The sequence below is a fragment of the Procambarus clarkii genome, chromosome 46 (assembly GCF_040958095.1).
Source record: "Procambarus clarkii isolate CNS0578487 chromosome 46, FALCON_Pclarkii_2.0, whole genome shotgun sequence".
NCBI lineage: Eukaryota > Metazoa > Arthropoda > Malacostraca > Decapoda > Cambaridae > Procambarus > Procambarus clarkii.
In genome coordinates this window covers 33,473,121-33,486,570 of record NC_091195.1, presented here as the reverse complement: position 1 = coordinate 33,486,570, position 13,450 = coordinate 33,473,121, and the positions used below count along the sequence as shown (strand labels likewise).

The 13,450-nt window shown below is 47.3% G+C and overlaps 1 protein-coding gene across 3 annotated transcripts in view; it reads right to left on the bottom strand.

The window, feature by feature from the left end:
* LOC123770533 (uncharacterized) overlaps positions 1 to 13,450 on the bottom strand; it is a 78,732-nt gene that overhangs the window by 42,922 nt on the left and 22,360 nt on the right. For 2 of the 3 annotated variants that reach the window (XM_069301907.1, XM_069301908.1), the window contains exons 2-3: positions 7,589 to 10,756; positions 5,518 to 5,856 (exon numbers count right to left, since the gene is read on the bottom strand). In XM_069301907.1, the coding sequence (XP_069158008.1) occupies positions 5,518 to 5,856; positions 7,589 to 10,262 (3,013 nt within the window). In that variant the 5' untranslated portion in view covers positions 10,263 to 10,756. Of the gene's footprint in view, positions 1 to 5,517; positions 5,857 to 7,588; positions 10,812 to 13,450 lie in introns of those variants that run through there. The other variant, XM_069301906.1, reaches the window with a different exon arrangement.

Below are 13,450 nucleotides of genomic sequence, written 5' to 3'. Positions count from 1 at the left end.
ACACACCACTCTCCACCACTGCCCTTTACCACTCTCCATCACTACCGCACACCACTCTCCACCACTGCCACTCACCACTCTCTACCACTGCCACACACCACTCTCCACCACTGCCACACACCAATCTACACCACTGTCACACACCACTCTCCACCACTGTCACACACCACTCTCCACCACTGTCACACACCACTCTCCACCACTGTCACACACCACTCTCCACCACTGCCCTTTACCACTCTCCACCACTGCCACACACCACTCTCCACCACTGCCACACACCAATCTACACTACTGCCAAACACCACTCTCCACCACTGTCACACACCACTCTCCACCACTGTCACACACCACTCTCCACCACTGCCCTTTACCACTCTCCACCACTGCCACACACCACTCTCCACCACTGCCACACACCAATCTACACTACTGCCAAACACCACTCTCCACCACTGTCACACACCACTCTCCACCACTGCCACTCACCACTCTCTACCACTCACACACTATTCTCAACCACTGCCCCTCACCACTCTCCACCACTCACACACCACTCTCCACCACTGCCCCTCACCACTCTCCACCACTGTCCCACATCACTCTCCACCACTGCCACACACACCACTCTCCACTACTGTCACACACCACTCTCCACCACTGCAACACACCACTCCACCACTGCCACTCACCACTCTCCATCACTGTCACACACCACTCTCCACCACTGCCGCACACCACTCTCCACCACTGTCACACACCACTCTCCACCACTCACACACAACTCTCCACCACTGCCACTCACAACTCTCCACCACTCACACACCATTCTCCACCAATGCCACTCACCACTCTCCACCACTCAGACACCACTCTCCACCACTCACATACCACTCTCCATCTCTGTCACTCACCACTCTCCACCACTGTCACACATCACTCTCCACCACTTTCGCACACCACTCTCCACCACTGCCACACACCACTCTCCACCACTGCCACACACCACTCTCCACCACTGCCACACACCACTCTCCACCACTGCCACACACCACTCTCCATCACTGTCACACACCACTCTCCACCACTGCCCCTCAACACTCTCCATCACTGTCACACACCACTCTCCACCACTGTCACACACCACTCTCCAACACTGCCACACACCACTCTCCACCACTGTCACACACCACTCTCCACCACTGCCCCTCAACACTCTCCATCACTGTCACACACCACTCTCCACCACTGTCACACACCACTCTCCAACACTGCCACACACCACTCTCCACCACTGCCACACACCACTCTCCACCACTGCCACACACCACTCTCCACCACTGTCACACACCACTCTCCACCACTGTCACACACCACTCTCCACCACTGCCACACAACACTCTCCACCACTGTCACACACCACTCTCCACCACTGCCACACACCACTCTCCACCACTGTCACACACCACTCTCCACCACTGTCACACACCACTCTCCACCACTGTCACACACCACTCTCCACCACTGTCACACACCACTCTCCACCACTGTCACACACCACTCTCCACCACTGTCACACACCACTCTCCACCACTGTCACACACCACTCTCCACCACTGTCACACACCACTCTCCACCACTGTCACACACCACTCCCCACCACTGTCACACACCACTCTCCACCACTGTCACACACCACTCTCCACCACTGTCACACACCACTCTCCACCACTGTCACACACCACTCTCCAACACTGCCACACACCACTCTCCACCACTGCCACACACCACTCTCCACCACTGCCACACAACACTCTCCACCACTGTCACACACCACTCTCCACCACTGCCACACACCACTCTCCACCACTGTCACACACCACTCTCCACCACTGTCACACACCACTCTCCACCACTGTCACACACCACTCTCCACCACTGTCACACACCACTCCCCACCACTGTCACACACCACTCCCCACCACTGTCACACACCACTCTCCACCACTGTCACACACCACTCTCCACCACTGCCACACACCACTCTCCATCACTGTCACACACCACTCTCCACCACTGTCACACACCACTCTCCACCACTGCCACACACCACTCTCCACCACTGCCACTCACCACTCTCCACCACTGTCACACACCACTCTCCACCACTCCACCTTCCGTAATCTTCCTACTCCTCCCTTAAACTTCCTTCTCGTTCCTGCCTTCCTTATTTTTCCTAATCCTTCTATGTTCTTCAACCATCATCATCCACTAACAACAACCAACAGCCACCACCAACACCTTCTCCTCCTCGACCTTCTCCTTCCTCCTCGACCTTCTCCTCTTTCTTCCTTGACCTTCTCCTTCCTCCTTGACCTTCTCCTTCCTCCTCGACCTTCTCCTTCCTCCTCGACCTTCTCCTTCCTCCTCGACCTCCTCCTTCCTCCTCGGCCTTCTCCTTCCTCCTCGACCTTCTCCTTCCTCCTCGACCTCCTCCTTCCACCTCGACCTTCTCCTTCCTCCTCGACCTTCTCCTTCCTCCTCGACCTTCTCCTTCCTCCTCGACCTCCTCCTCTTTCTTCCTTGGCCTTCTCCTTCCTCTTCGACCTTCTCCTTCCTCCTCGACCTTCTCCTTCCTCCTCGACCTTCTCCTTCCTCCTCCACCTTCTCCTCTTTCTTCCTTGACCTTCTCCTTCCTCCTCGACCTCCTCGACCTTCTCCTTCCTCCTTGACCTTCTCCTTCCTCCTCGACCTTCTCCTTCCTCCTCGACCTTCTCCTTCCTCCTCGACCTTCTCCTCTTTCTTCCTTGACCTTCTCCTTCCTCCTCGACCTTCTCCTTCCTCCTCGACCTTCTCCTTCCTCCTCGACCTCCTCCTTCCTCAACTGTGTAGTATGTTAAGGTCTCACACCCTTGCCCATTATGTTCTTGATTGTCCGTTGATTAATGTATATAGAAACACTGAGATAAGGACTGTTCCTGAACAAATAGCCTGGATGTGTCACAACGGAAAGGTTGATGATATTCTGGAGAGATATAAGAATTTTGCACCAAGACTGTAATCTTTTGTTGAATTATCTGCATGTCTCTTGCAAATTGTCTATACAGTATACCTAAGTCATAAAAGTATTTGTGTGTACGTCTGATACCATACTACTTGTGTAAAGGAGGAAATGTATATGTTTATCTCTCAGAATGTTCGGTAATATGTTTATTGTTTGTGATGTGTGTCTATATATGTATGAACACGTTGTACTGAACGGGGTGAGAATAGCTTGAGCTACCTCATCCCTTTGTGAGTATTTTACCTCAATAAACTTATTTCAACTTCAATTTCAATTTCAACTACTATCAATAACCCTAACCATTAATAACCACTGTCATCAACCTAAACAATCATCAACCACCTCAATCATCAACAACCACAACAATCAACCACCACTACTATCAACAACAACCATAAACCACCACCAACCACAACAATCAACCCCCCCTACCACCAACAACAATCAACCACCACTACTGCAAAATATAATCAACCACCACTACAACAAAATACAACAATCAACAACCAATATCACGAACCTCAACAACTACCAGTACAATCAACCACAACCACCATCTACCACTGCCCTCAAACACTACTATCAACAACCACTACCACTAACCACAACTATCAACCACCAACAACCATAAACCACCACCAACAACCTCAACAATCACCCACCACTACCACCAACAATCAACCACCACTACCACCAAACAACACAATAAACCACCACCCACGCGAACTATAACCAACAACCGCCACTACATAAAGCACAACAATCAACCACTATTATCACGAACCACAACAACTACCACTGCAATTAACCCAACAACCACAACCATCAACCACCACAACAATCAACCACCACAACCATCACAACAATTAACCCCCACAACCATCAACCACCACAACAATCAACCACCACAACCATTAACCACCACAACAATCAACCACCACAACCATCAACCACCACAACAATCAACCACCATTACCATCAACCACCACAACAATCAATCACCACAACTATCAACCACCACATTAATCAACCACCACAACCATCAACCACCACAACAATCAACCACCATTACCATCAACCACAACAACCATCAACCACCACAACAATTAACCCCCACAACCATCAACCACCACAACAATCAACCATCACAACCATTTACCACCACAACAATCAACCACCACAACCAACAACCACCACAACAATCAACCACCATTACCATCAACCGCCACAACAATCAACCACCACAACTATCAACAAACACTACCATCAACCACCACAACCATCAACAAACACTACCATCAACCACCACAACCATCAACAAACACTACCATCAACCACCACAACCATCAACAAACACTACCATCAACCACCACAACCATCAACAAACACTACCATCAACCATCAACAAACACTACCATCAACGACCACAACCATTAACTACCACCACCATCAACCACCTTAGCCATCAACCATCACAGACATCAACCACCAGAGCTATCAACCACCAATACCATAAAACCACCACAACCTGAACCACCATTAACATTAACCACCACTACCACTAATCACAGCCATCAGCCACCACAATTACCAACCACAGCAATCAACCACCACCACCACCAACCACAACTATTAACCACCACTAGAACCAACCACTACCACCAACAATAAACATCACCCACCACTGCCACCAATCACAACCTACCACCACTGCCACCAACCACAACCCAGCAACAATTCCACCACCACTACCATGGATTCTCCATTAAGTGAAAGTAATGAATAAAATATTTTTAACCTACCTTTTATTATGCTTCAGTTTTATTTATAGTATATGTAAAAATATATTTTTAAAATATTTCTACATTTTTTAAATATATTCCAACAATCAGGAAAACGATTTTTATGCAACATTTAAGGTTGCGACACGGTCTCAAAATTGTTTAGCCAAAGTTGTGCAGTAAGTTGTGGCAACTTATTTACAACCACACAATAACGTAGCTAATACATGAAAACAAACGTTGTCACACCTGACTACTCTCCCGACCCACACCTATAGATGAGAGGGAACACGGAAGCCCACACCTGGCTACTCTCCCGACCCACACCTGCACATGAGAGGGAACACTAAAGCCCACACCTGGCTACTCTCCCGACCCACACCTGTCTATGTCACACACTCATGCCAAAGAAAACTTATATCAAGTAAATCTAGCTTGTATTAAGCAAGACAATGTTGGGCTAAATATTGATCAGTGTTATCTTATAAGCAGTGAAGCTTGCTTAATGAATATTCTTGGTCGCTAAACGGTGCTCAAAGTTACTCAAGAAGCCTTATAACTTCTCTAATTCATGACTTTTAATGTAAAAATATTTTTGAAACCACAGGAAGCACTGTGAATTAAACAACTGAGTTACAGATATTCACGTGTTAAAATGTCGTCAATACGTACTGGTGAGACGCGTGTTAGAGAAGTACAGGACACTATACCCTCCTCTTGAGGGAGGACACAGCTGAGCCGCCAGGCGGCAGCACCAGTCTATTGCGGGGTCGTCATCAGTGAGGCGCTGCCTGATGGTCAGGCGAAGCGTCCTTCCCTGGTACGGCAGAGTGTCCAGGGTGTCCGGGTCCACGTAGCCCGTGGCGTCCAGGGTGTCCGGGTCCACGTAGCCCGTGGCGTCCAGGGTGTCCGGGTCCACGTAGCCCGTGGCGTCCAGGGTGTCCGGGTCCACGTAGACCGTGGCGTCCAGGGTGTCCGGGTCCACGTAGCCCGTGGCGTCCAGGTCAATGCCTGAAGACATACACTGAGATACAGTCACTGTCGTTACTGGTATGTTCTAAGATATAACAAGAAGACATACTGAGCCATCCACTCACCTTACTGCTGGGTTTATTACCTGATGACAAGTCCGTATTTTGGACACTATTAATAGCATCTAAACTATGTATTAATAGCTTTTAAAAGCCACGGTCAAGGTCATCTGTATCAATGGTCAAGGTCATCTGTATCAATTGTCAAGGTCACAGTCAAGGTTATCTGTATCAATGGTCAAGGTCATCTGTATCAATTGTCAAGGTCATCTGTATCAATTGTCACGGTCACAGTCAAAGTTATCTGTATCAATTGTCAAGGTTATCTGTATCAATGGTCAAGGTCATCTGTATCAATGGTCAAGGTCATCTGTATCAATTGTCAAGGTTATCTGTATCAATGGTCAAGGTCATCTGTATCAATCGTCAAGGTCATCTGTATCAATTGTCAAGGTTATCTGTATCAATGGTCAAGGTCATCTGTATCAATGGTCAAGGTCACAGTCAAGGTCATCTGTGTCAATGGTCAAGGTCATCTGTGTCAATGGTCAAGGTCACAGTCATGGTCATCTTTATCAGTGGTCAAGGTCTCATTAGAAGGTCATATAAACTAAGTCAAGGTCACAATGAAAGGTCATCTGGACTAAGTATTGAGGTCACAGGGATAGATGGGTCACCTGAATTAAGGATCAAAGTTACGGAAGGTCTAATTAACCAAGGGATCAAGGTTACAGTGAAAGGTCATTTTGGACAGGAATTAGGTCAATGTGAAAGGTCATCTTGGACAGGAATTAGGTCACAGTGAAAGGTCATCTTGAACAGGAATTAGGTCACAGAGAAAATTCATCTTGAACAGGAATTAGGTCAGTGTGAAAGGTCATCCTGAACAGGAATTAGGTCACAGTAAAAGGTCATCTTAAACAGGAATTAGGTCACAGTGAAAGGTCATCCTGAACAGGAATTAGGTCACAGTGAAAGGTCATCTTGGACAGGAATTAGGTCACAGTGAAAGGTCATCCTGAACAGGAATTAGGTCACAGTGAAAGGTCATCCTGAACAGGAATTAGGTCACAGTGAAAGGAGATCTGTACCACGAGTCAAAGTCAAAGTGGTAAGTCATCTGAACCAAAAGTTTGGCGTCGCTAAATACTTCATGAAATTATTTATGCACAAGAATATATACAGCAGCGGAATGTTTCGAACATTTATTATTCATGGAGTAGTCGCCCTTAATAAGTCTATATTTGTAATCAAAGTAGAAGGTTTGTCACCCTTAAGGTGACTATATTTGTAAACAATATAAGGTGTTTGTCACCCTTAAGGTGACTATATTTGTAAACAATATCAGGTGTTTGTCACCCTTAAGGTGACTATATTTGTAAACAATATCAGGTGTTTGTCACCCTTAAGGTGACTATATTTGTAAACAATATCAGGTGTTTGTCACCCTTAAGGTGACTATATTTGTAAACAATGTAAGGTGTTTGTCACCCTTAAGGTGACTATATTTGTAAACAATATAAGGTTTTGTCTCCCTTAAGGTGATTATGTTTGTAAACAATATAAGGAGTCTTTCGTCCATAAGATTGTAAATATATATGTAAACAATGTAAATCTGAATTACTATATTAAACATGACGAATGAAGCCCTTTGCGTAATTTTGGTATTAATAAATAACCCTAAAATTATGGTGGAAAATATGAATATTTACCAAGACGCTGCAGGTGAGGAAGGTGAGGCAGGTGACGGATGAGGACGGTCAGTTGCTGTAGTGTGAGGCGCAGGGTGAGGGTCTCGAGGGTGTGAGGCAGGAGGGGTATGGCTGCCTCAGACAAGTCACCATCAAACCCCTCTAAGATACACTTACTGCCGGGGGCTGTCAGCCTCTCCAAATATTGTTTTGTTATATCTCTTGTCTCTTCGCTGTCTAAACTATAGTGAAGATCTAAGGATATGGTTACCTTCATTGTTGCCAGCACTGACAGTGTAGACAGGTGCTGCTTTAGTTGGGATGTATCGTTTATGTTTAGGTAAATGTTCTTAGGTGTCACCTTCTTAAGAACAAGCGGCAGGACAACACACGAGTCAACACTCTCTATTCTCCACCTGTGTTCTGTACGCAGCTTCTCACACACGGCTTGGATGACGTGCTCACTCCCGCGGGACTCTGCTACATGCTTCAACAGCTCGTCAGTCTTATATGTAACCATCTTGCTCAGGTCAATTATGTGAGTAATGAACCTGTGCTCTACTCCCCGGGCACACAGCACCCCGGTAGTGCTGACTAAAATGTTCTGCCATCTGGGGCGCTCCCTAAGCTCTTGTTGCACGTCGCTAATATCAAACTTTGACCCTCTCAGGTGATCTCCCAAGGAACCCTTTTCCTTACGTAAAACATCCACCAAGAGGTCAAAGATTATAGACCTTTCCCCTGACACACGGTGTGATGCTGGATCACCTCGGTCTTGCTCAGCCTTCAACAACAGATCGACCAGCCTCCTGCTGGCACAATACTCCTGGTACCTGGCGTGAAAATAGCCAAACACCCACACCACATTGAGGCCCCGACGGTAGCTGGTTCTTGTGAAATAGTTGGACAAGACCTCCTCCTGCGGCAGCCCCAGAGTTTTACACTTCTCCCTAATCTCCGCTTCCGTCTCCGGCCAAAGGTCGTACTCCTTCCTCTGGATCCCTCTTAAACTAATCTCTTCAAAGAAAAACAGAAACTGGTCACATTTTCCTTTGGGGTCCACCACATGTTTGTCTGTGAGTCTGGACACCAGTTTACTGGTTATGAAGTCATGAATCTTCTCGTAGACTTGAGTGTTTGTGGTGAGGTTGTTAAATTCTTCTGGAGCCTCGACGCACAGCAGCGCCAACAAGGTCAAGGTGAGTGGAGTGTTGAGGTACTCACCCAGGAACTGACTCATCTGCTCCAGCCGCTGGGTAAACCTCCCTGTGTTGACACTCCGTTGGCACTCTTCCTCCACCAGCACCTTGATGGTTCTCTCGGCGAACTCCACGCGACGTTCTCGAGTGATGCCCAAGACGAGGATGTTGCAGCGAGGTCTGGTGTGTGGGACGAGCTGTGACAGTTGTTGGTCCCACCCCGGCCGTGTGGTTATCACCAACCTCACATCCTTGCCAGGCAGGTGCAACAGCTCCTTCACCAGCCTTCCTGATTGGTCGTTGACCTCGTCGTAGCCGTCAATCAGGACTAATATATTTAAGCTCAAGATTATCTCCTTAAACAGCTGGAAGTCGACACCAGAATCACTACGTGTTTGAGGCAGCAACTGGCGGAGGAGACCATCGAAGGTATTAAGATGTGAGTCCCTGCACTGTACATAGAAAACGAGGTCCACAGTGCCCAGGTGACGTATGGCATCAGGGTCCTCTACCCACTTCTCGAGGATGAGCTTGAGTAAAGTTGTCTTGCCCATACCACCTTCCCCCGTCAGGAGGACACACTGAGGGACTCTTCCGTCCTCTCGTCTCATACTCAAGATGTGTTCATAATCTATATCCTGACCCTTGGCAGCGTGGGAGGGTCTTGTGCTATCCTGACCCTTGGCCGCATGGGAGGGTCTTGGCCCTATGACGGGATCTTCAAGGAGTCGCAGTCGTGTAAAAGCAAGACTTGGGTTGTAGTTAATGTTGAGGAGGAGCCAGGGTGCGGGAACAATCTGGTACAGCAGTTTATACCCGTCAGTTAGCTCCTGCTTGCTCATCTGCTTAACCTCTTCTCTGATGTGGCTTTTGAACATCTTAATCTCCTGGCGGAGCTGAGGCAAGTACGCCACATCTGAGGGATCCAGCGGCTCTCTGACCTTCGCTAGCAGACCACCAATATACTCGGTGACATCTCTGGTCACGTGGTCCACATCCTGGCTGTTTGTCCCACACCGGACGCCGGCCTCAGCCAGCATCTTAGCCAATAAGTCACTGAGCTCCGTCAGTGTTGATGTAAGATCTTGCTCTGACATTCCCACATTATCATGGGCCAACGTGTTTCGGTGTTGCTTCAGGCTGTAAATGAGGTGTTCAAGTGATGGTCCCCGAGGCCCTGGAGTGGTCCACGTGGGGTCATTCATCTCAGCCAGACCACACACACGTTGCAGGAGTTTATACAACAGGGTGATGTCAAAAGTTGCCGCGTCAGAGGAAGCTTCGAGTTTATCCCTCTGGTGACCATCGAAGACACGCCTGTACTGAGCATTGGTGTACCCCAAGTCCTGAGTGAGGTAAGTCACTACTGGGAAGGCGCCCCGGTACGACCACATAAACACACTTGCTAGCGCGTCTCGTCCTGCCTTAGTCACAGCCAGTCCATACCACAGTCTGTTCACATCTTCCGGTTGGATAACAGGACTCGAGGCCGCCATATTGGGCCGTATGATTCTCACCTCACACAACTGTTGTCAAGTTTCACACAAGCAGTAAATGTCCCACGCTGGTTTTGTTATTATATTATGTTTAAAAACATAACATTGTTTCTCACTGTCGGAGACGGGCAGCTTGTTAGGCTTGTGTAGGCCTTCCTAAGCCAACGACAGACCTTCCTCAGGATGCATCCCTCAACAGTTGACTAATTTCCAGGTTAATATTTACTGCTAGGTGAACAGAGGTATCAGGAGGCTGAGCATCTCACACTGCCAGGGAATCAAACTCGGATGTAATCGGTGATGATCCGACTATCATTAACCACAATACAGTCACTTAATTGACCAAAAATATAAGTGATTTTCAAATAAACCAAATTTTACAAAATGTGTTCACATGTTAATGCAATATTCGGTTCCAGCTTTATTTGTTATTATCAATTTGTTCTTTAACTATTTAATTTCTTCTGTCTTTATACTCTTCAGAATTCTGTCATCTGGAAGAACAATTTAACGTTATTAAAACAAGATGTTAGTGTTAAACATTGGGTCAGAAATACATTTTTGAGATCACTAAAACAAATAAAATTCCAAAGTCTGCCTCCTGCATTTTGTTATATTTTATAACTTAAAACTTGTCAATATTTTGACCTAACTCCTGTGATCATTGTGGTGTTGGCTTCTGGTTTAGGTAGAGTAATGGTGCTCATTTTCTCACACAGAAATATACGGTGTAGCATTTAGTAATGTTATTCTCTGCCTTTATCTTGCTCTTGTAAGGACCTATTTAGATTATGCAGTTCAGTTTGGTCAACATACAATATACTGGACATAATGTAACTTGAACCCGTAAAGAGAAGAAAGACAAAGTTGATCTCAGGAATTAGAAATCTCCCTTATTAAGAGAGATTAAGGTAGCTATGTTTACACATTCTTCGGAAAGTATAGTTGATATTATTGATGTTGTCAAAAGGATGAAAAGTTATATCGAAGGTAGTAATAATAAGTTGTTAACTATATCAACACAAAATAGAACAAGAAATGATAAATCTGTATCAATAAGAAATAATGTCTGCTTCTCTGTCTATGCGAGCTAGAAGACCCTACTCAGGGAGCTAGCCTCACCTAATTTCTAACAGTAATTCCTGCTGGGTATGTGCCCAACAGGGAATGGCATATATGTAGGGAGTACAACTTTAAAGAGTACCAAAGCTACCCCCCTACCACGAACTTTGCTATATCATATTAATTAGGCTTTGAATTATTTATTTATTTTCTTGCAAGGGTTCCCATCTGAGCTTCTGTGTAGATCGCCCTCTCCCCCTCCGCTCTCTTGTGGACAATATTCACAGTATAATGTTAACAACTTACATGGAGTTTACTACAAGTAAACTTCCGTCCCCTGAGAGTCTCTTATAGGAGCAACGATGGAGGTCCGCCTAGAGGCTCATCATATAAAATGGCCGCCTAGAGGCACATAAAATGGCCGCCTAGAGGCACATAAAATGGCCGCCTAGAGGCACATAAAGGGGCCGCCTAGAGGCACATAAAGGGGCCGCCTAGAGGCACATAAAGGGGCGGCCTAGAGGTACATAAAGGGCTGTCAATAGGCACATAAAGGGCCGCCTAGAGGCACATAAAGGGCCGCAGGGAGGCACATAAAGGGGCCGCTAAGAGGCACATAAAGGGTCGCCTAGAGGAACATAATGGGTCGCCTGGAGGTACATAAAAGGTCGCCTAGAAGTACATAATGGGCCGCCTAGAGGCAAATAAAATTGCCACCTTAAGGTCCATGGAACGGCCGCCTACATTCACATAAAATGAACGTCTAGAAGCCCCTAAATAGCCACCAAGAGGCCTATTAAGCGGCCGCCTTAAAGCACATAAAATGGCCACTTAGACGCAAATAAAATGGCCGCCTAGAGGCTCCTAGAATAGCCCCCTAAAATCCCATAAAAGGGCCGCCTAGAGGCACATAAAAGGGCCGCCTAGAGGCACATAAAGGGGCCGCCTAAAGGCACATAAAAGGGACGCCTAGAGGCACATAAAGGGGCCGCCTAAAGGCACATAAAAGGGACGCCTAGAGGCACATTTACAGTCTCCGTAGTGTAGTGGTAAGACACTCGCCTGGCGTTCCGCGAGCGCTATGTTATGGGTTCGTATCCCGGCCGGGGAGGATTTACTATGCGCAATTCCTAACTGTAGCCTCTGTTTAACGCAACAGTAAAATGTGTACTTGGATGTAAAAACGATTCTTCGCGGCGGGGATCGTATTCCAGGGACCATAGGATTAAGGACTTGCCCGAAACGCTACGCGTACTAGTGGCTGTACAAGAATGTAACAACTCTTGTATATATCTCAAAAAAAAAAGCAACATTAAGGGGCCCCATAGGGGTCACATAAGGGGCCGCCTAGAGGCACATAAAGTGACGCCTAGAGGTACATAAAAGGCCGCCTAGAGGTACATAAAGGGGCCGCCTAGAGACATATAAAGGGCTATCAAGAGGCACATAAAGATCCGCCTAGAGGAATATAATGGGTCACCTAGAGGTACATAAAGGGGCCGCTAAGAGGCACATAAATGGCCGCCTAGAGGCTCATAAAGGGCCGCCTAGAAGCACATAAAGGGGCCGCTAAGAGGCACATAAAGGGGCCGCTAAGAGGCACATAAAGGGCCGCCTAGAGGTACATAAAGGGGCCGCCTAGAGGTACATAAAGGGCCGCCTAGAGGTACATAAAGGGGCCGCTAAGAGGCACATAAAGGGCCGCCTTGAGGCACATAAAGGGGGCCTTTAGATGCCCTTAAAGGGCCGCATAGAGGATCATAAAATGGCTGCCTAGAAACCCAAAGAAAGGCCACCTGAAAGCACATAAAATGGCCGCCTAGAAGCCAAAAAAGGGCCGCCTAGAGGCAAATAAAATGGCCGCCTGGAGGCACATAAAGGAGCAGCCTAGAGTCACGTAAGGGGCCGCCTAGAGGCACATAAAGGGGCCGCCTAGAGGCACATAAAGGGCCGCCTAGAGGCACATAAATGGGCTGCCTAGAGGCACATAAAGGGGCCGCCTAGAGGCACATAAAGAGGCCGCCAAGAGGCACATAAAGAGGCCGCCTAGAGGCACATAAAGGGGCCGAATAGAGGCACATAAAGAGGCCGCCTAGAGGTACATAAAGGGGCCGAGTAGAGGCAAT